The following is a 23,696-nucleotide window of genomic DNA, read 5'->3' on the forward strand; positions in this document are numbered from 1 at the left end:
ATGGTGTCTATCAAAACAAAGAAGCACATCAGGGTATGAATAGAAAGCATGGATAAAGGACAGCAGCAGCTGCTTTGCCAGGCAGGATCCTGTCTGTGCCAAGTTGCACGCACCTCTGCTGCTTCTCACTTTTCCTCTGGCGTCTGGCTTTTACAGCTGCTGGAATCTTAACCTTGGGATAAGTCTGTATCTACTCAAAGCCCTTAGCCTGCCTTCAAAAACCTAACTCTTACTTTCAGAATTCTTCTGTTTCTGTGTTAGGCCCTTTGGCATGGATCCCACCTGTGTCTCAGAATTTGCGCCTGGGACCTGCCCCAATGCCCATGCTCTTCCCTCTGAGTGATCTCTTGGAGCTGGTCTGTCAGCCACTGATGAGCTGTCAGGCACACCCTTGAGTTCTCAGTGTCTTTCATCAGCTTCTGGGGCTTCCAGATCCCTTCCTTAGGGCCTCAGATAGCTACTCCTCAGAATTAACACATAAACTGTGCTCTAGCCAATTTGGATAAAATTAAAAATATATGACCCTGTGTTCACCCTCTTGTGTACCTCAGTTCATGTCATTTTTTAAAAATGTAGAATGTCTAATTTCTCTTACTTCAATAAATAAATATACCAAAAAAATCATTTCAGGGAGTTCCCTGGTGGTGCAGTGGGTCAAGGCCCTGGCATTGTCACTGGTGTGGCTCTGGCTGCAGCTGTAGTGGGAGTTCGATCCCTGGCACAGGAACTTCTATATGCCATGGTTGTGGCCAGAAACAAATCATTTCAGTACTCCCCATGATCTTTCCTGTTGAGTGACATTTCTCCCCAAGAATCTACAGGAGGTATTCCATGTTTATCTATTATTGCTCATTATAGTTAGATATTTATTATAGATATGTATGTATTTGTCTTATCATCACTATTAAATGAATACACTTTAATAAATTTTAGGGTCCCGCGTGGCTCTGTCTTGGTATGAAGCCACATTCAAAAGGAGTCTCATCCAAAAACCTGAAACGAATGAAAAGTTCGCAATATTTACATGCATCTCCTTGATAATATTAAAGAATGTCTAATTCACAACCTATAAAAACATTCTTTTCTGTACTTCTGTCCACACTACATTGGTATAGTTCTCTTTGTCTCTTCATGAAGCCTCTTGTCAAACCCCTAAAGCTTTTTTTTTTTTTGTCTTTTTGCCTTTTCTAGGGCCACTTCCCATGGCATATGGAGGTTCCCAGGCTAGGGGTCTAATCAGAGCTGTAGCCACTGGCCTATACCACAGCCACAGCAACTCGGGATCTGAGCCGCATCTGTGACCTACACCACAGCTCATGGCAACACCAGATCCTTAACCCATTGAGCAAGGGCAGGGATTGAACCTGCAACCTTATGGTTCCTAATTGCATTCGTTAGCCACTGTGCCACGACAGGAACGCCAAACTTTCTTTTAGAAACCCAGTTTTGGGGGAAAAAATGTAATTGTAATGTATACATGTAAGGATAACCTGACCCCCTTGCTGTACAGTGGGAAAATAAAAAAAATTATTAAAAAAATAAATAAAATAAAAAATAAAAAAATAGAAACCCAGTTTCATAGCTTTTCTAATCCTCTCTCTAATTTTAGTTCTTTATTATAAAAATTGACTTAAACATGTTAGCTTGATAATTTTTTTGTCTGCTTCAACTATTAACTAATTTATCCCCAATAATGAAAAATTCTGGTACTGATGCTTCATTAAAAAAAAAAAACAAAAAAACTTTTTCCTCTTATCACTCTAACCTGTGGTTAGATCTCTTTTCCCTCTTGTGTGTTACAAAGGCCTGGGAGTCAACTGAGTAAGAAATAAATTCTCATTAGAAAGTGCAATAGAAGAAAAGTTCCATACAATAGGGAATGAAGCGGTGATGGGGAAGGACAAGAATACTGAGAGAAAGAAAACCTATGGTTGCCATCACATATTTCAGTTTCTATTGGTCAAAGATTTTGTGGTTTTTAAAAATTTCACTGTACTGCACCTCACACAGTGACTTAAACTTACTAAATGCTCAATAAATATTTCCTAAATAAATCTGATGACTTACTGAATTTTATTTAGGACCATCTGGGAAGGCAAGTTCGGTTTAAGTTGTCACTCCCTAGCTATAGCTATTTGTATATAACTTTTTGCTTTTAAATTCACAGCTATATATTGTTTTATGAATTTCAAAGAGCATATAGGCTAAAAGAAAACTTAGAAATTTAACAGGACGGTCATAATAGTCACACCATCCTACTCAAGTGAAATGTATAAAATGAATCATGGTAGCCAAAGTGTAAACATGTGTTCTGTTAAAAATTACCTACATAATTACCTTGGCCATTCTTATTTCTTAGTTTCAGAGTCAAAAACTATACAATACTTGTTTAGTCCTGTTAGGTTTCTAGCATTAATTTGATTACTACTGTTTTTCTGTTTTTTCCAAGTGATACAATATTCAGGAAAAAGACTTTAAGGATATATATATATATATATATATATATATATATATATACACATACACACACACGTGTGTGTGTGTGTATTTTCTCTCTTGAGTATGTAAAAAAAAATAAAAACATGTTTCTTAGTTCTTTGTATTATTTCCCCCTTTTATCTATTGATGGTCTGCCATTGAATTTCAGAACTCTCATTTCTTTAGGCTATTAGAATACATTAGAGTACAAGTCTTTTTTTAATTATTATTATTATTATTTTTTTTTAATGGCTGCACCCATGGCATATGGAAGTTCCTGGGCCAGGAAGTGAATTTGAGCCACAACCGTGACTTACACGGCACTTGTGGTAACACTGGATCTTTTAACCCAGTGCACTGAGCTGGGGATCAAACCTACATCTCCATTGTGACCTGAGCTGCTGCAGTCAGATTCTTAACCCACTGTACCCACCACAGTGGGAACTCCCTAGAGTACATTTCTTTTTCTTTTTTCTTTTTTTTTTTTTCTCCTAGAGTACATTTCTATAAAGCACATTCTTGGAAACTCCAGTGTAACCTTGCTCAAAACCTGCAGATGTCTCTCTAGAGCGCTTCCTCTCTGGCTAATGTGTTGTTTAGGCCAGGAGATTAAGATACAGCCTCTTTCTTTGGCTAATCTCAGTTCCAGAAAACTGAAGGTAATTCACACTATAAAATGGCAAAAAATACCTTTACCAAGGTCATCACTTAGCCGAATGGCATACTCTTGAGTTGCTCATTTATTTATACATTGTACTATTGGTCATCTCATCTCTATGTCGTATCAAATCTTCCTGTGTGTCTGTGTAAAAATGTGCAGCATAGAGTTTGGGAATCATCCGAAAATAGTTACTCTATAGCCCATACTAGGAAAAAAAATTGATAGAAATCAAGTGTTTATCTTTGTAATGCAGTATTATGCACCTCTTACTATTTTCAAACATCAACTTTATCTCTGAATTGTATGTTTCTCTAATAGATCTGTGTATAAATCTGTCTCTTAACTATATTATGATCTTAGGAGGGCAGACATTCATTACAAATATTATCTAATAGACAATGAGGATATAAAGATTAACAAAAAAGACTGTTGCACTCAAGGAGCTCATGCTGTAGTTGGAGAGATACATATGTAAACAAAGAACTGTAATCTAGTGAGATATATTTGCAGACTAAGTGTTAAGGAGCAAAGAACATAGAAGAGTTAATTTCCTAGGACAGGTCTTGGGAATGGAGATGCAAGTCAAAGTGTCTCAAAAATAAATAAATAAATAAATAAATAAGGGTGAGGTGAGGCATAGTCTGCAAGGAGTTATATTAAAAATAAAAATGTGGGAGTTCCAGTCGTGGCGCAGTGGTTAACGAATCCGACTAGGAACCATGAGGTTGCGGGTTCGGTCCCTGCCCTTGCTCAGTGGGTTGACGATCCAGCGTTGCCGTGAGCTGTGGTGTAGGTTGCAGACGCGGCTCGGATCCCGCGTTGCTGTGGCTCTGGCATAGGCCGGTGGCTACAGCTCCGATTGGACCCCTAGCCTGGGAACCTCCATATGCCGCGGGAGCGGCCCAAGAAATAGCAACAACAACAACAACAAAAAATAAAAATAAAAATGTGGCATTTATACCAGAAAGTGTTATCTGGTTAAGTTTAAGAATTTTTTTTTTTTTTTTAAATTAGAGAAGCAAAACTGTCAGATTTCTGTGTTAGAAAGATACTTCTGCTTGCAAGATGGAAAGAGTGTCCAATGGGGCAGGCCATTGCTCAGACATCACATAAGTGATGATTTAAAGAGTTGAGGTTTAGACAAAAAGAAGTGGGGGAGTTCCCGTCGTGGTGCAGTGGTTGACGAATCCGCCTAGGAACTATGAGGTTGCGGTTTCCATCCCTGGCCTTGCTCAGTGGGTTAAGGATCCGGTGTTGCTGTGTGCTGTGGTGTAGGTTGCAGACGCGGTTCGGATCCCGCGTTGCTGTGGCTCCAGTGTAGGCTGGCAGCTATAGCTCCGATTAGACCCCTAGCCTGGGAACCTCCATATGCCGTGAGAGCGGCCCAAGAAATAGCAAAAGGACAAAAAAAAAAAAAAAAAAGAAGTGGTTAGTTTCAAGTAGTTAAGAAGTGGAATTGATAGACTGAAAAACAAATTGGAGGAAGAAGAGTTAAGAGGATTCTAAAAATTTTGATTTAAAGTTGCTGGAGAACCAGTGCTTTCACTACGTAAGATCTGTAGCATATGAAGAAAAGCAGGTTTGGAATGGTGTCATATCCTGGATTTAGAGTAGGAATGCTGACTTTTAAGATGCTTTTGGGAAATCCATGTTGAGCTATCCAATAGGTTAGCTGATTAGGAGTGACCTATGGGCTGGAGATGACGATATGGGATTCATCTTGGTAAATATGGTGACTGATGATGTTGGAACGGAAGTAGAGGGAAGCATGGGATTGGAGAAGAGGAATCAGGATGATATTTCAGGAAGGCAGTGGGGACATAGAGAAGGAAGATCTAGTAAAGAACAGGGAGGGGTTGCACAGAGAAAAGGACAAAATATAACTAAATAAAAAACACCCGGAAAAAAAGGAAGACACATGAAACATCTCAAAAAAAAAAAAAAAGAAAGAAAGAAAAAGGAAATCCATTGTGAATAGGATTAAATGCCATAATGTAGGCTCATAAAACACACACAAACTATCCATTATATTTGACCTCTGAGATAGATATGCTCGTTTAGGGCTAATTCAGAGAACTAGATTGGGACTGGATACAAGTAAATTAAGTGGTTTTGCTTGTATGTGGCTGCTGTTTGGAGGAATTGATAGTATTACTGGCAGTCATCCCAGGTTAGAATGAGACACAGAACTCTAAAACATCACAAGATAATCTTGCCCATCTCTAGGTATATATATGGGCCCCCAGTTAGTGTCTATATATGTAACAACCACCCCTAGGAAGAAATGAGCACTATAGGGTCTGCGGATATAGGAATGTGGTCAGAGAAAAAGGACATGTATGTATATAATGGAAGATTGAACCTGGAGAAGAAAATAGACTTTTTCTTGGGATATGTAGATTCCATCCTTAAGAAGTCTTTCATTATGCAGCTGTGCCTTGCCATACGAATATCAAACAAAATTATAAAATCAACTTTGATTTTAGTTGAAGCTGGAGTCCTCTGTAACATCATGATTTTTTAATTTCCACATTGGCTAGGGCTTCAGGGACAATTACTGAGCATCCGGGAACTACTAAAGATGTCATTGGTAATGAAAAAATTTAGCTGGAAGTCAAATTGTAAAAGGATGAGAAATGAGAAGCATGAAAACATAGGTTGCTATTTTGAGAAACAAGTAGTGAGGGAAAGAGGGGAGCTTAAGAACTTGAGCATACTTGTGGAAAAAATGTAAAGTCAGTGAACAGAAAAAGATAATTAACAGACCTCTGGCTAAGGCCAGAAATGGTTTAAAAATCTCAGTAAAGGAATAATCTTAGACAGGAAGTGGGAAACTTCCTCTGTCCCAAAGGACATAAGAAAAGATCACTGTGGAGCACTTATGTCTAAGCTGAGGTTACAAACAATGAATAAATATCAATAAATAAATATTGCTATGAACTTTTTGCAGTCATCCAGAAGACAGGGCAGACAGTTTGGTTGATTTTTGACAGAAGTGGCAGAAAGACAAGAAAACAACAGGAAATTAAAGGCACTGAAGAGAACAATCAACAGGGATTCGAGCTGGGAGGGGAGTTGCTGAGAAAATAGCCATAGTGATATGATCAGAAAGTAAACGTGGTGCAAACTGGAAAGATAATGTATGACGGTCCAATGGTTTGTTAATTTTGACTTTATAGTGAGGGATGGCCAGGATCCCAAATCCCCTTATCCTGGACTAGACAGATGCAAAACATTTACAAGAAGAAGAGACACAAGAGGCTAAAACAAACTGGTTGCTCTGTTTTCTAGTGTTTTGTCACAAATCCCTATGTAGTGTTTTAGCAGCATAACCTGAGAAAGAAGAACTTAAAGATCGACATCTTCTTTGGCCTCTCTGGCTTAAGTCCTTGCCTGGATTTGGTCTGAGTGCTGTTTGATGCTTGTGTTCTTCTGAGCCCTGCTTTGGTCTCTGCTTGGTCTTTATGGTATGCCTGTATATGGTAAAAATAATATTTTTAAAAGAGAGCAACATTAAGATAAAAGAAGTTAACTCTTTGCTCCTCTATCCCAAGATATCCTTCATACAGTAAAACCCTGTTTGGCTGTGAGAACGTTTATTCACTTTAAAGTTTTTCAGTGAATAGGGGGGTGCATCAGGAAGCCTTGTACTTCTAGATCTTGCAGAGGTGAGAGTAGGAGGAAAAGTTATGAAAGTGTTAGAGGGAAGATTTGTAAGAAAAGGAGAGTTTATGCATGAATATACATCTGCATGTGCAGTTAGAGGAAGGAGCATTGTAAACACTTTCAGAGGATTCTGATAAACACCTGCCTTTCTTCTTCAGGTGAACAGGTAAGAACACAGGAGTGATATCAGGGTTTAATATTTGAGAAGTAGGATGGCTCTGGTAGATGATAAATAAAAGTCCAGGAGGATTTCCTGCTGTGGTACAGTGGGTTAAGAATCTGACTGCAGTCGCTTAGGTCACTGTGGAGGCGCAGATTCCATCCACAGCCAAACCTCAGTGCGTTAAAGGATCCAGAGTGGCCGCAGCTGCAACGTTGGTCATAGCTGTGGCTTGGATTCAATCCCTGGGCTGCGAACTTCCATATGATGCGAGAGTGGCTATTTTTTTTTTTTTTTAAAGGTCTAGAAAGTGGGCTACCAGGGTGGAATAGAGGAGGTGAAAATGATTGGATTAGAGGCCAGAAAAAGTGAGGCTGGAGTGCTGGGTACTTCCACCACAGGATGGCTGAGCTTTGGCTATCTCCTTTATCACCCACAGCACTTTCTCAAGCACCAAGTACATAGTTGTGTGTTCAATAAATACTCTTAATAGACTGTGTACATTTCAGAAAAATGTATTACTTTTAATATCAATTATGTGAGCATGCAACATTGCTAAATACAAAAGTCATACAAGCTCACAAATGACTTCAGAGACTGCCACTTTTTAAATGAAAGAACAATTTAGGGCCTATTAAGACATCATAAACATAGTTCCTTTCCTGTTTTCACTTGATGACTTTACATATTCTCCCCACGACTGCTGGCTTCACCAAGAAACTTTACAGCCCACAGTTACATTTTTTTTTTTTAACCCCTTATTGCTTCTCTGAAGCAATATTGTTCATCTTCTAAAACAGTATATTTCCACTGTAAGTAAGACTTGAGTGTTGGGTATTTACAGTGTGCAGCTCTGGGGATATTGCCTAAAAATCATTTGTCATCTGTTGTAAAAACATTTCTATGAATTTATGATTTCAATATCAGCACAGGATGCTTACAATTGATTAAAGGTAAATTTGAAAAGTTCTCATTGCAAGTAAGTCAAAAAACTGAAATTATCACATTTCTAGTTAATTAAACAAAATGAGTAGCATGGAATGTAAAAAATCTGAACTATGCTAAGTTTATAGACTTCATGTCAGAAAAATGTCTTCTGGGAAGTATAACACAAAAAATAAGTTTTAATTAAATTTATTATTATTTTTTTTAAATAAAAGTGCTAGTCACATCTGCGTCATTACTCATCTAGGTAACTTTGAGATCAACAATTACTCTTTCCTTCTCTAAAATATGGAGGCTGATCCAGTCCATCTCTTATAGACATACATGCTCTGTAACTGGCTTCAGTTTTAGAGCATGTGCCGTGGAAAACTCCCTGGAGACAGATAAACACAGGTTCAAATTTTATTTCATCATTTATTAGCTTTTTAAGCTTGTAAAAGTTATACCTTATTGAGCTTTAATTTCCTGATTCCTGAAATGGAATAATGTTACCTCTTTAATTGAATTGTTTGAGGATTAAGTGGAAGAATATGTGTGCTGAAGTGATTAGCAAAAAGTCAGTTAATAGGCATTTAATGTGTATAATCAAGCCAAATGCATTTCTTTCTCTCCTTAAAAATTCAATCCCATGTATATTATTGACTTGCAAAGTAAAAGATATGACAGAATTTGGAAGTTATTTTGAACTTTTGCTGAGCAACTTTCATGGGATGTGGATGTTTTGGAGAGATGATTTTATTTTCTGGCCTGGTAATACCTTTGGGTTTGAATATAGCAGACAAAGTAGCAGTAAGAGGTCAAAATAATTCAAAAGCTCCATATGACTTCACAATTTAGCACTATTATATATTCAAAGACAAGCATGATACCACATGCATTAATAATTATATATCACATAGGAATATAAATCCTCCACATATACTCAGCACTAGTCCTAAACTTTACAGAATCACATGAAATCAGTATGGAACTCTACAAATTTAAGGATGAAGAGAATGTTACCTGGATGCACAAGAAAGCTATGAGGATAATAAATGAGGATATGAAAAAGTGATTGTATGGATGTGTAAGTGGATGTCCTAAATGGACTACCAGAAATTGTCTAAAATAGCCTCAGGAACCTCTTTTCCCATTTGTGAGTCTATTAATAGGTGGATTGGTCTGAAATTTAACTGGCCATTTTGGACCCTATTGGGTTAGACAAAAGGAAGTTCTCTAAAATTTAATCTTTCCTCCTTCTATTTTCTCTAAGAGTCACACAGTTAACATTTTTTCTAGTAATACATGATTGAGGATTAAGTGATAGCCACGCCCTTATCTCATTCAAAATGTACTGTAAAGGGAGATGAGGGCAGACTTACCTTTCATCCCTTATGTAACTACAAAGGAGGGCTGAGATCCTGGTCTGTCCGTATTGATTACCTGCTGAAATGCTGCCTAACCTACTTCAGGTGAGATGCTATCTAAGACCTCGAGGATAGTTAAGTGGGCTTTTTATTGTAAAGGGTCTTCCTGTTGCCTTCTATTTATCCAGTAATTCATGAGCCACTGCATATTACTGGTGCCTTTTTTATTACTACTGAGAAATGATTTCATAATACTGACTGGAGGGATTACACAGGAAACTTTCCATATAAGAACCATGATGTCAAAACACAGCAGAGGCCATCAACAGTATTAATAAGGATTTTTGTCACCTTCTAATAATGATTATTATTGTATCAGAATGCAATTCACACTAATTATATTAGTAAAAGTTTACAAACATTAAAAACTGCATAATAACATTTGGATCTGATAGGGCTGAAAAAAGACATGAAAAACACAAGGGCTTTATTTTTGTGATTGGTGTCCACATGATTGCAAGGTCATTTTCTCCATCTTTTGCAGCTCTGTGGAGATAAGTTGTCCTCCAAATTTTAATAATATCATACAGCACTGTGAGATATTTGATTTCATAGAAGGAAATATTTCCAGTGCTTTGGTATTACCTTGGATTCTCTTTCCCACCTCCCCAATTCTCCCAAATCCTCATAACTGAAAATAAAAATATTCATTGGAAAAAGTTTTACACTTGGGCAAAAGACAAAATTTGCAGATTGAATTCTGGTCTGTGCAGACACCAAACAGGCTGAACTCAGGTAATATTCACATTAATGGATATTTTCGAATGCCTGTACAATAAGCAAAAGGAGTCTTGATGAATCTGTTAGACCTAATTCATCAGCAGTGAATTAAGGGGAAAGATTATGTTTAAAAAAAAAAAAAAGAAAGTGTGTTCTATCTTATCCTGTGTACACCACCACACTATGGAGCAGAAAAAAAGGCAGCCCTTTTAAAAATGAGTGGTATAAAAATTCACAGTAACAAGACATCATTTTTGTTTTTCATAAGCAATCAAAGAAGGGGGCAGTGCTGAGCATCTATATTGTACAATACAAAACAGTGTAAATAACACAGCAGGAACACACAGATACATAATGTTAAAAACAGTGCTTTCTGGATGGTTCTTTTACTGGGTGAATACTTGGGCCAGAGATATTTAAAACTCTGGGGTTCAACCAACCCTTTGCGATTAGACACAATTAAATCCTCTGACATTGTGAGGGGCCAGATGCTACAGGAAGAATCATCATCTAGGTCAGTGCTACTCTCTACAAGCATTTCGTCATATGGTCAAGTGAAAGGATCCATCCAAAAATGACATCCAAACACAAGCCACATGATTTCAACCATTGCTAATGCCAGAGGTAGAGAAAAGTCTGTCTGCAGCCACAGCCTCTGCCCCCATTTTTAACATAACAAGCAGTTTCCGGCAATGCAGAACAGCCATTTTCTTTTTCCCCTTTTCACTCTCGGAAATAAATGCATTCCAGACAGGCCCGGAGATTTGAGACATTGTCAGGTGTTGATAAAGATCAAAGTGGAGTGTTAGCTTTCGGATTTTGCTCCTTCTCCCTGGGCTTCCCCACTTTGTTCTGTCGAATTTCGCTGTGCATCCTCTTCACCTTCTGTTAGAGACATAAAAAAGGATAAAGGCCGAATAAAAATGACTGTTTATATTTACTGGCTTTCAATATATCATATTGGAAATTTCACAAATACTCAAGTCTGAAATCCTCATAGAGACAAATGTATTTTCATGGTTATCAGTTCCCCACCAAGAAAACAAATAGCTTAAGTGTTTCAAGGGCTGACTAACTCTGGTTCTGGGACAGCATGGCTCAAAAACAAAATAATAATGGAATTTTTAGAGTGGTTAGTGACGCTCTATACTTTTGATAAATAACTAGGGATGGCCAGGTCATGGCATGGCACTTGCAGTTTCACAGGTTGCAGAAATCAGATAGGTCGTTAGGTAGGAATCAGAAGTAGGGAGCAAGTTTACCTTTAGATGTCTGACTGTCCTATTTTAAGAAATACTTTTAAATTGAATTTTACCTTATTTTGAACACTTGGTGATAACTTGACTTCTCAGAGGATTAATTAGTTATTTGAAAAGCAACAGCGGAAGGACATTATGTCAGCTGGTTAGCCTCTGTCAGTTACGAAGGCTTCTGGCCTGCCCTTATAGAACATATGTACGACTCCAATAAAACTACCTTCATAACTGCACCCTTAGCAACAATCTCAGTCAGTGACATAACAAACACTAAAATTAAGCAATGACTTCTCCCCATATTAGGTTACTTTACCTAGGTGCAAACTGCAGACAGTCCTTGATTCAAAGATTCAAATATTTTTGTGTGTGTTAGCTTGTCACTAAGCAACCAATATGGCTTAGTGGACAAACTAATTTGGGGTGTTGCAATAACGTACGTTATATTAATTTTTGCTAACAGTTTGTTACCATAAATCAAATGAATAGAGGAAGGTGGCCTTTCCATGAATTTAGCTGGAGATGTTAAAGGCAATTTCTCCTTTACATTTAATAAACACACAAGATACCTCACCATATACCATACTTTAGGGAAATTAAAAGCAGTTTTTCCACATAAAAATCATATACTGTTCTAAAGGGGTTCTAAGAATATCACAATGCACTATATATAATTTTCATGTACAATGTTTATTATTAGAGCAATGAACAAGTCCCCAAGATGTGCAGATGGCCTGAATCTGAGATGTGTCGATTAGCATGAAATAAGAACTCGATACATAGGAGAAGCTCTTGGTAACCAAAGGGATGAAGTCATATTAGGGCAGATGCAAGAGAGTAGAATATTAAGGATGAAAGTGACTGCATAAATACAAAATGAAGATCTCTACTCCCATGGGGCTTGGGACTTTCTAGGTATCCAGGGACACTTTTCCAGCCCAATATAATGCTGTAAACACAGAGCTATGGCTAAATAGATGCTTGTTAACTTGTCAAGATAAACATGGGACAATATTGTTCAGCATAAACTTAAAAAGAAACTGAAATACTCAGGAATTACAAAGGAAGTCACGCACTATTCTCAGCTAGTGATATTTAATTTGCCATTGTACAGTTGTCATTTTCTTACATTTTAGACTTTTAGTTGTACAGTTATTATTTTTAGTTCTTTGTACTTAGAATAATAAACAGTCAGTGCTGTTTATATTTTGCCTTATTCTTGACTTTGTGATTTTAAGAGAAACAAAATTCTTTCAAAGGCCTACAGAATTGCAACTAACCTGGAGAAGTAATTTTAAAAGAATAAAATTTGGAACCATAAAGATATTTGAATTATTTTAAATTATTTAATTATAATAATTTAATATAAAATATAAATTGTATCTTTATTAATATAAAACATCAACTTATATACATTATAAGAAAATAATTTAATATAGTCTCATATAAGAAAGGTCTTAGGGCTAATGGATCTCCATTTCAGTGAAAACAAAAAAAGAAAATACTGAACTACACCAAGAATAAAAATGTCCTTATATTAAGGGTGGCTAAAATGAATGCAGGAGTTCCCATTATGGCTCAGTGGGTTAAGAACCCAATTAGTATCCATGAAGATTTGGGTTTGATCCCTGGCCTTACTTAGTGGGTTAAGGAACTGGCGTTGCCACGAGCTGCAATATAGGTCGCAAATGCAGCTTGGATCTAGTATTTCTGTGGCTGTGGTGTAGGCTGGCAGCTGCAGCTTGGATTTAACCCCTAATCCCATATGCCACAGATGCAGCCATAAAAAATAAAATATAATAAAATAAAATTAATGAAGATTATTTAAAATAGAATACTCACATAAAATTGCAAATTTTATGAAGAAGATTAGCAAATTCTCAAAGATTACAGAAAAAAAATTTATTTACTTACCTCATGCCACCAAATTGGAATAATTCCCTATAGCCTTTCTCAGAGCCATTTTAAAAATTAGCCCCCATTAGTAATAAAGGGAAACAATGAAACCTCAAATATACATCAGTCTATATATCCCATGGTGGCGATTGTTAAAGTTTTGTTTTCAACCTTAATTTGAAAAGACCAACCTATGACCTGCTGACCCACAGCCACTGAATAAAGTTCTGTCCATTGGTATTTTAAAGTCATGTTGCTAAGCTGTTTCGTTAACATATATATATATATATATATAGTCTGACTCAGTTTTCTAATAACTGGAAGGCTTTGACATAAAAATTCTAATAGCAAAGAGGTATTGAGTGGTTGCCATGAATCAGAAACTTGTAACTGCTTTTTATGTACACAATATCATACTTCCTTAACTATGAACTCCATTTTACTTTTAAAGATTATTTTTATATAAGTTTTTCTCAGAGAAATACATTCAGCTTTGATACTGCAAAAGTTATGGATGAGAGAACTATCAGGAGAGTTATTCACATATTCAGAAGTACTTGGTCATGTTAAACTTGTTTTACTTTTGCATTGGTAAAGTCAGATTTGATGGGTGGGAGTTCAAGGCCTAATAAGATACAATTTTCAAACTCAGTGTATTGTGAAAGGAGAACTAAAAGAACTTTTACCTAAGACTTATTTATGTTACAGACTATTTTGCTTCTATTCGCAACAAAATTGGTCCCGGAGACCCTTTACTTTTGAAATGGTTCTTGGGATTGAGGTCCATCAAACTCATCTGTGAATCTTATTAAACACATAACACTATTAAATGCTACAGGTGGGCAATATTGTCAAAGGAGGCACTCCAACTTTGTTAAATATTCTACATTAGATATAATAGAGCTTTTATAACAATTAGGATTTAAAAAAAAAAAACTCCTGTGTTTTATTGATTGCATTAGTAAAATCAGATTGAGGACTCTGCATTTGAGTGGAAAACCTTGTAAAAAGTCACTGAAAACAGAGTGGGAGTGATTAAGAGATTAGTCTCTGACTTTAATCTTGCTTTAGACTGTTTCTAACTCTATTAGGTTACTCTCAAAGGTGTTTTTGGATGCCTTAATCCTACTTAGTGAAATGCTGCAAATCATTCCATGTTCATAAAGAGTTGGGTATCAAAGGACTCACCTGTCTTGTTGATATCAAGACCTGCTAATTTCAAGGCTAATTCATTGCTGTTGCCACTTGCAGAGGAAACCAGGATATCATGTATTGCATTTCTTCTACCTGTTCTTCCTGAAGCAATAAAATCTGCATATGTAGTTTCCACATCAGTCATTGCTAACAAATATCCACATAGCAGGGACTACAAAACAGAGAAAAATTAATAGGTAAATAACAATGTTGGTCAACGGTAAACATTTAACAAAGACACTTGTTATATTACTGACCTACAACATAAATGTGAAATAACTGTCTTGCTTACATTTCTGCAAAGTAAGTAATGCTTTGATTATTGATCAAGGGTCAGGGAACATTTTTTGTAAAGGGCTCTGATAGTAAGTATTTTAGGCTTTGAAAGTTATATACTTTCTATCCAACTATTCAACTCTGAGTTGTAGTGCAAAAGTTGTCAAAGATAATACATTAAAAAGATGTAATAAACAAATAATAGTTACAAAAATAGGCATAGGGCCAGATTGGGCCTGCGTGCTGTAGATTGTGGACACCTGGCTTAGATCATAAAATTCTCCTTCTCTAATACGTTTTAGTCAGTCTTCAACTCCACAGAGAAGCACCACCAAGGTGGTGGGGGGTTGAGTGGAAGTGGTCTGTTCCAGAAGTAAGAAGTAAACAAGTGCATTGTGTGCAGAGTCTAAGAACGATAATAAAATAATGACATTGACCAAAATCTAGTTTGCTTTTTATTATCGCATGAACCAATGAGTCTAAACAATGCCAGTGATCAAATATTTCTCCCATTCTAGGAGGCCTGCTCCCTTGTCCCCCATCCCCTTCCCGTAGGTGATTGCTTGAGAGGAATAACAATCTTTTGACTGAATCTTTGAAATAAAATCCTCAGATTTACAAAGGAGTCAATAAAAGTGAGTTGTCCCAAACAAACACGGTAATACACATAAAGACTTGATGAAGAAAATATTGTCAAGGTAAAATATGAGATACATGTAATAACAAAAGATCATCAAATGTATATCTTTATTTTTTTTTCTATGTTAAAAATGTATATCCTTTCCTGAAGGTCAAAAGAAAATGAATATTAAGATATAAAATAAATTTCTGCTGGATTAATTTTCTTTATTTTCTTTCTTTATTTTTTTGTCTTTTTGCCATTTCTTGGGCTGCTCCTACGGCATATGGAGGTTCCCAGGCTAGGGGTTGAATCGGAGCTGTAGCCACAGGCCTACACCAGAGCCACAGCAACGCGGGATCCAAGCTGCGTCTGTGACCTACACCACAGCTCATGGCAACGCTGGATCCTTAACCCACTGAGCAAGGCCAGGGACCGAACCCGCAACCTCATGGTTCCTAGTCGGATTCGTTAACCACTGAGCCATGACGGGAACTCCAGATTAATTTTCTTCAAACAGAACTGAAAAATAACATAATTTCCCTCCCACTCCTAAACATGCCAATTATATTTTACTGTAGTTTAACATTAAAAACCCATGACAACAATCGAGAGAAAAGAGTCCTTTCAATATATAAGAAATATAGGAGAAGTTAAAATGGTAGAACCATACACTATCATGGACATGCCCACTGGCACTCTGAAATGACTTGATGCCATTTACAGTGCAATTCAGTTTGGTAGTCAGTAGCGCCTTCCTTAAGGCTTAGTGTTTCTTCTCCCAATGCATAATGAGGGCACTATGAACTTAATCTGGAGAAAACTTTTATACTCTCTTATGTAAGAGGAAGCTGAAAGAGGAAAGAGGGAGGAAGAGCATAATACAAGTTTTGAAATAGGAAATATATGAATACTGCATGCTTCATGGTGACTATATAATGGATAGTATTGGTTTCTAATCACTTGACTATGTCTACCGTTCTTTTTTACGGGAATATGATTTAATGATTGTTACTTAAAATTTCAAAATGATCCTCAAGAGATCCTGGGTTTGTTTAGTACTGGCTCTGCCACTGGGTCATGGAGTGACAGTCAAAAAATCACTTGGGAGTTCCTGTCATGGCTCAGTGGTTAACGAATCCGACTAGGAACCATGAGGTTGCGGGTTCGGTCCCTGCCCTTGTTCAATGGGTTAAGGATCCGGCATTGCCGTGAGCTGTGGTGTAGGTTGCAGATGCGACTCGCATCCCACTTTGCTGTGGCTCTGGCGTAGGCCGGTGGCTACAGGTCTGATTAGACCCCTAGACTGGGAACCTCCATATGCTGCGGGAACGGCCCAAGAAATGTCAAAAAGACAAAAAAAAAAATCACTCGACTTAGTCTTGCATTTTCTAATAAGTAAAGTAGGACAGATGGATGACATAACCATTAATGATACTTCAAGAAAAAGTGTAAAAACAATGATCACTCAAATCTGCATCATTTCTAGAATCATGAATTTAGAAATTCCCTTCTGGGACCATAATCACCTATTTCTTTTTTTCTTTTCTTCTTGCTCTCAATGAATCTGTTTTTCATATTCCTTTAACCCTTTTTTGTTTTAGCTTCTTCTAGGTCTAGCCTGTTTCAATTGCATGTAGTTTCTTATTAGCATCGAGAAGTCCCTTTGCTCTACTGTCACCTTGACTTTCCTAAGCCTCACCTGGAAAAACAGCACAATGCACTTTCTCTGATCTCATTACTGGATGGACGAGTGTTACAAGAAAAAGTCACAAAATTGTGCCAACTGGCTCAACTAAACATTTTTACTCTATTATTAGTATACAGTCTGAGTTGCATGGAAATTCTTTTGTTCACCTCTAGTTGACTCTTCCTTATGTTTCTTTCTGTGGGAAGGATACTAAATCCTTTCTAGTCCACAGAACCAGACACCACCTGCCTTAAGGGATGACTTTGCATCTTCCTTCTTGGAGAAGATATAGGACATCTGCTGCAAGTTCTATAAATTTCTTCCTTTCTCAAATACATTTTTTTGTAAATCACTACTCTTTCTTTCTAGATAAGCTAGCGGCTTTCTTTTAAAGTGTGCTATTGATTCCCTTTCCTGTGACCCCCTATAGGACTGGCTCCATCCATTTTTTTTCCTCAGTAATTTGAATTTTCTTTCTCCTCTGGTTTTCCTCCCTTAAGTTTATAAGCATGTTCAAGTCTTCCCTTACTAAATAAATGAACTAACCATCCAATCAAACACCTTTTCCTCAACCTTCATACATCTTTTCACTACCATCTCTTTCCTTCATTAAATATCTCAGAAGAGTTCAGCTGATTTTATCACTATCCTTGAACCAACCTTTAAAATTTTTCTTTTCCATTGGCTTTTATATAGTATGTTTTACTTTCTTATAGAGCACTGAAATGATCTGTATTAACATTAAATAATTGCTTAGTGTTAAGTTCTTGTGCGGGTGTCCAATCTGTTTGAGCTAACCATAATACATGACACTGCCAGCTACATTCTCCTTGCAACTTTCCCCTAGTACATATACAGACAAGATAATTATAGGAACATCTTCCTGTGTTTGAATCCGGACTTCCCATTTACCTGTTATGCTGTGTCTAACACCCTCTGTACTCAGTTCTTTACCTACAAATTGTGATAAATATACTTAGTTCTCGAGATTTTATGAGAATTTATTTGGACTATGTATTTCAAGAGCCTACCACACTGTTTGGCACATGGTAAGTGTTGATTAAAAAACAGTTGTTATATAGCTTTCGTGATATCTTACTATCCTGGGTCCATCCAATTTAGCCTTTGTATTCTTCACAGATTTCCCTTTCTAGGGTCTTCTGTAGAAATAACAGCATATTTTGTAGGAATTTAGAATCAGTCATTGACCTTCTTTACTTCCTGACTTGAATAACTCATCTACTCCTAATGCTTCTAATTCTTCACTACGGATAATGTGAAAGTGTACACCTCCTATTGAGACTGTTCTCCCTAGCTCCTTACACACAAGAGCAACTGACTGCTAATTAGGTATTTCTACTTGGTTTTACACAAACATTTCAAATTCAGACCACCATAAAACACACAAATAGAATTGGCCTCATTAATATGCTTTGTTGGATCATATTTTTACTTATTTGCCTCACTTGATATCTATGTCTAATCATTTGCCAGGTCATGTTGAGTTTTATTTGCTGTCACTCAAATTTATCTTCTGTAAAACATAGGAGAAGCTCTTACCAGAATTACTGCTGAGTTTTTTCCACAATCTGGTGGAAAAAAACTGCTTTAACCACTAGCTCTCATACTTCATATGTTGCAAAATAATGCACAGTATTTCCCCAGAGCTTCTCTGATGGTGCATTTACTTAAGCTTGTTCAGCAATGCCTTCCTCTGGCAAATTTACTTTTTTTTTTCTTTTTTTGCTATTTCTTGGGCCGCTCCCGCGGCATATGGAGGGTCCCAGGCTAGGAGTCTAATCGGAGCTGTAGCCACTAGCCTACGCCAGAGCCACAGCAACGCGGGATCCGAGCCGCATCTGCAGCCTACACCACAGCTCACCGCAACGTGGGATCGTTAACCCACTGAACAAGGGCAGGGACCGAACCCGCAACCTTGTGGTTCCTAGTCAGATTCGTTAACCACTGCGCCACGACAGGAACTCCAAATTTACTTTTTAAAATGGATTTAGCCCCCCAAATTCAGCCAAATTCCATCTTCTCTTTGTCTTCTTTCTCCTATCTCTTCAGCTAGCACTCCTATGGGACTGTATCCCGGGGACTAAAATTCTAACTAGCATTATGGTTGCTTGTCCTTCTAGACAGATCACAAATTCTAACAAGACAGGAACTGAATTTTGTCCCTATTTTAACTACATACAATGTCTAGTAAAGCCTTTTGCACATGGTCAGTGCTGCATAGAAGTATGTTGAATAGCACTGAACAATGGAAAAGAAACATTAATCCACTCTCATCAGTAGCCCAGAGAACTTCCCTATTCCCTGGTTATACTAAAATTACCAAATCATAAAAATCTGGAAGGTTTTGTAGGTGAAGAATCTGAGGACTAGATCTTTCAAGTGATCTGCCCATCTTCACAGTCAATTAATTATTTGGAATGAAGGTCAACAAAGTCTCAGGCCACTCTTTCTGTTTTACCAGGTTGCCTACCTGTGAGTAAGCTATTAGTTTGGATAAAGTTTTTTACCTTGAAGTAATTCAGGGATATTAGTTATAATGATATTTTCATTAGTTACTCCGCCACCATTAACCAACACAGTACTTAGTTTCTATGCTATCTTACAGATTTAGAATTGGACTTCTTTACAGATTTTTCTATGGTCACCCTTTTGAAATAAGAGCAAAGTTTGTAGGAATTTAGACTCAGTCACTGACTTTCTTATATCTAGCAAAAGTATCTAGGCAGGTTAGAGGAATAATAAGATTGTTGCACAGTCATTGTCTTTCACTCAGTCTCTATGACTTTTTAAAACACAGTCTTTAAAAAATAACGTAACTGTGGAGCTCTTTTGTAGCACAGTGGGGTTAACGATCCAGAGTTGTCACTGCAGAGGCTTGGGTCACTGTTGTGGCATGGGTTTGATTCCTGGCCTGGGAATTTTCACATGCCACAGGAGTGGCCAAAACAAAAAAAGCAAAAACAGCACAATTGCTATTATTTCTCATCTGATAGCAAGTCTATGAAGTAGGCAAAAATATCCTCATTTTCAGTTGAAGAAAATAGTCTCAGAGATGTTAAGTGACTGCCAAATAACACACAGAACTATGACTTAAACCCAGGTCTGTGGGTCTTGCATAAAGAACAGTGTATTTTATAATAAAGTCCCTTGTTTTTTGCCATTATAATTTTTTAAAATATAGATTGTCCTAAGAATATACATTTATGGGAGAGTTTACATCTAATTCACTTGGCCTTGAAGAGATTTAAAACATCAGAGTGAGACAGAAAAAAGTGGTGACATTATCCATAAGATATAAATTTAAAGGTGTACTGTGTTATGATTTGTATATCTTGGAATGTAATTTTCTGGTGATGGTGGTAGTTCTACTTATAAGAGGGGAGGTAACAACTTAATTTGAATTTTCACTTAGTGTACTCCTAAATAATAATCACATGGAAGCAGAAACAGGGTTATGAAAGACATGTGTATACATATATATAGAGAGAGAGAGAGAAAGAGAGAGAGAGAATTCACCTTTAAAATGTGTATATCTAGCTTTCGATTGGATTGAATGAAGGCAATAATGACAGTTGTGAGAGAAGACTATTCCTGTAAACATCTTTCCTCAAGCGTTTATGAAATCTATTTGCTAGATTAATTATTATAGAGTAGTACTGAATTTTTATTATATTGGCTTTCTCCAGACAATAAACTTGTTTTTCAGCAAAAAGAACAATAGCTGACAAATAGTACATATGTAAATATGTAAATGAAGGAAGAATATAATTACATTTTTAAGCAAAATATCTAGATACTATGAACTTTGTATCCTTTTCTCTCTCTCTATGATCATACTTCCTTAGTGAATTCCCATTAGGTGCTCAAAAATAGCAATTTTTACATGCACGGCAGCTATATTTTTTTTTTCTTTCAGCTAAACACTTAGACACAGCTCTTCAGTTTATTTATATGACAACCAGAGGCTCAGAATATGTTTAACACCAACATAATAGCTGTTTAATGACTTGTAGTTTGCTCAGAAATTCTGGGGAAACTGTTGCCAAATGATTAGTTCTGACAGATATTCACCCCAAAATGACGAAAGTCAAAAAAAGTCTAATAAATGCCAGCAGCCGGTAGAGGTTTAACAGAGTAGCAATTAGCACATATTCCGGCCTTATGCAAAGTAATCAGAATAAAACTTGAAAAATTGACCAAAAGTGGGCTTTGATTCCTCACTAGAGTCTCCTCTTTATGTTGCTATAATTCAAATTTTCTAGACATGACAAAACGGTAGTATTGGGTATAAACAAGATAATATGGTGGGGTTTTTTGTATCTAGCTATACACAAAGACATTATACTAATAATCCAAAATCTAATTAGAGAGAGGAAAAGACATTTTATTAAGTACTGTACTATTTAAAACTAGATTAAATTTTACAGTATAAACTTCTAAATATTGATATCTAAAAATCCAATAGATGTCTTTTCCCCCTTCTTAAAAAAGTCTCACTTTCTTCCTCTTTAACAACGGAAGTAGCATATTAGTATTCTAAAAATTCTGTTTGTGTAATGGATTTCTAAAGTAAGATTCATGACTTGTGTTGGTATTTTCCTTATGTCATTTATCTTTTTAAATATCATATATACAAATTGAGAGGATAAATCAGAAGATTTTACTCTAGTACAAGGTATAAATTTAGATAGAATGCAAGAGGCCAGAAAAAGTATGTACTTACGTCTCCTCTATGAAAACAAATCAAAGCATCCACATAGATGGATCCTAAAAGAGTTGGGTCTATGAAGCTGCTTACATGATTTTTATAGTGACATTGAGTCATAAGCCAAATGGTGACTGGATGACATGCTAATTTTACTCCTGTAAATGGGGACACATGAAATGAGACTCACAGACTTGGAAGAAAGAATGGAGAGAATGCCATCAGCAGGCACTGAAGTGTTCTCTCTAATATGAATGGTATGATTTCTTTTATGTTTAAAAGAGAAGGAAAATTATTCCTGCCCCATTATTGCAAGTGCAATTGCATGAATTTTCAATTGTTACTTTATGAAATCATGTGAAGTTTGTTAAAAGCCCTTGAGTGGTTTACTGTGTGCTTAGGGTTTGGTCTACATTAGAGTTTCCGAAATGCTTTGGTCTCATATATCCATTGCATTCTCAAAAATTATTGAGAACTCCAGTGAGATTTTGTTTATGTGGTTCTATCTGCCAATGTTTACCATATGAGTATTAAAACTGAAAAATTTTAAATATTTATTAATTCACTTAAAATATAAATAATAAGCCCATTACATGTATCCATAAATAATATATGTTTAGTGAAATGAAATGTATTTTCTAAAGTCAAATAAAGAGTGGCAAGAATGGCACTGTTTTACATTTGAAATTCTCTGGCTTAATTTTGCAAATGTCTGGTTTAATAAAAGACATCTGGCTTCTCATATCTGCTTCTCCATTCAATCCGTCTCAATATGTTGTTTTAGTTGAAGTGTATGAAGAAAATCTGGCCTCACACAGATTTTTTTTTTTTTTTTAGTTGGAAAAGTGAGAATTTTAGTAGCTTTTTCAGATAATTGTGGAATTTTTTTTAATGTGTTTTCCATACTATCAAATGTATGGAAAACCATATCAATATGTTTTCCAGGAGTTCCCGTTGTGGCGCAGTGGTTAACGAATCCGACTAGGAACCATGAGGTTGTGAGTTTGATCCCTGGCCTTGCTCAGTGGGTTAAAGATCCTGCATTGCCATGAGCTGTGGTGAGGGTTGAAGACACGGCTTGGATCCCATGTTGCTGTGGCTCTGGTGTAGGCCAGCGGCTACAGCTCCAATTCGACCCCTAGCCTGGGAACCTCCATATGCCGCGAGAGAGGCCCAAGAAATGGCAAAAAAAAAAATAATAATAATAATAAAAAATATATATATATATGTTTTCCATACTATTTTATTAAAATCTTTTGTCTACTTTGTACTTTAAATGGATCTTTTTCCCATGCATATTTTTAAAAATATCAGGCATTGGTCATTTGGAAAAATACTGGCTCAATGGGTTATGCAAAATTTCCAGATGGTACTGTATTTCATTATACAATACCACATCTGTTAGTAATACCACCTGTCTCATCAGAAAAGTCTTCAAGAACTAGGAAACTGACAAGTTCACAGGGGCAGATAATAAGCTTCCCGAAATTGTAATTTTTGTTTGAAAGCTCTGATTTTATCAGGCAACAGATACAGTTGGATCTTGCTTCCCTTGAAGTGACAAACTCACTTTATTCATTTTCAAGAAAATCTCTGCCAAATATCCAAGTTTGAAAAACCACAGTTTGCCTGTCAGTTGTTCTTTCAAATAAAAATGGTGATTCATGAGAAAAGTGGCTCATTCAGCTCTCAATCCAAAGTACACAAGTACTTTACTTGAGACAACTATCCACTTTGGTACATGGCAAAAGTGCTTCATGTGACTTACCATTTCATCACACAGAAAAAGAACAAAAAAGCAAAAAACAGACAAACAAAAACAACAGCAAAGAACACCTCTATTCAAGGGTTGAAATTTGGTGAAATTAATATTTTTTACTGCTTCATCAAGTACATTCTTAGGTTAATCTTGTATTTTAAGAATATTAGCTGCGAGTGTAAAGTGTCGAAGAATACAAGGGTTACTCGCAGAGTTTGATAAGGTTTGGGGACATGAAGGAGTCAGG

At 36.5% G+C, this 23,696-nt stretch overlaps 1 protein-coding gene across 3 annotated transcripts in view; it reads right to left on the reverse strand.

The window, feature by feature from the left end:
* Nucleotides 1-7,653: 7,653 nt before the first annotated feature.
* PKIA (cAMP-dependent protein kinase inhibitor alpha) overlaps nucleotides 7,654-23,696 on the reverse strand; it is a 102,734-nt gene continuing 86,691 nt past the window's right edge. For 2 of the 3 annotated variants that reach the window (XM_047783707.1, XM_047783708.1), the window contains 2 exons: nucleotides 14,374-14,551; nucleotides 7,654-10,921 (listed from right to left, as the gene is read on the reverse strand). In XM_047783707.1, the coding sequence (XP_047639663.1) occupies nucleotides 10,842-10,921; nucleotides 14,374-14,524 (231 nt within the window). In that variant the 5' untranslated portion in view covers nucleotides 14,525-14,551 and the 3' untranslated portion in view covers nucleotides 7,654-10,841. Of the gene's footprint in view, nucleotides 10,922-14,373; nucleotides 14,552-21,708; nucleotides 21,791-23,696 lie in introns of those variants that run through there. The other variant, XM_047783706.1, reaches the window with a different exon arrangement.

This window comes from Phacochoerus africanus, chromosome 6 (genome assembly GCF_016906955.1).
Source record: "Phacochoerus africanus isolate WHEZ1 chromosome 6, ROS_Pafr_v1, whole genome shotgun sequence".
NCBI lineage: Eukaryota > Metazoa > Chordata > Mammalia > Artiodactyla > Suidae > Phacochoerus > Phacochoerus africanus.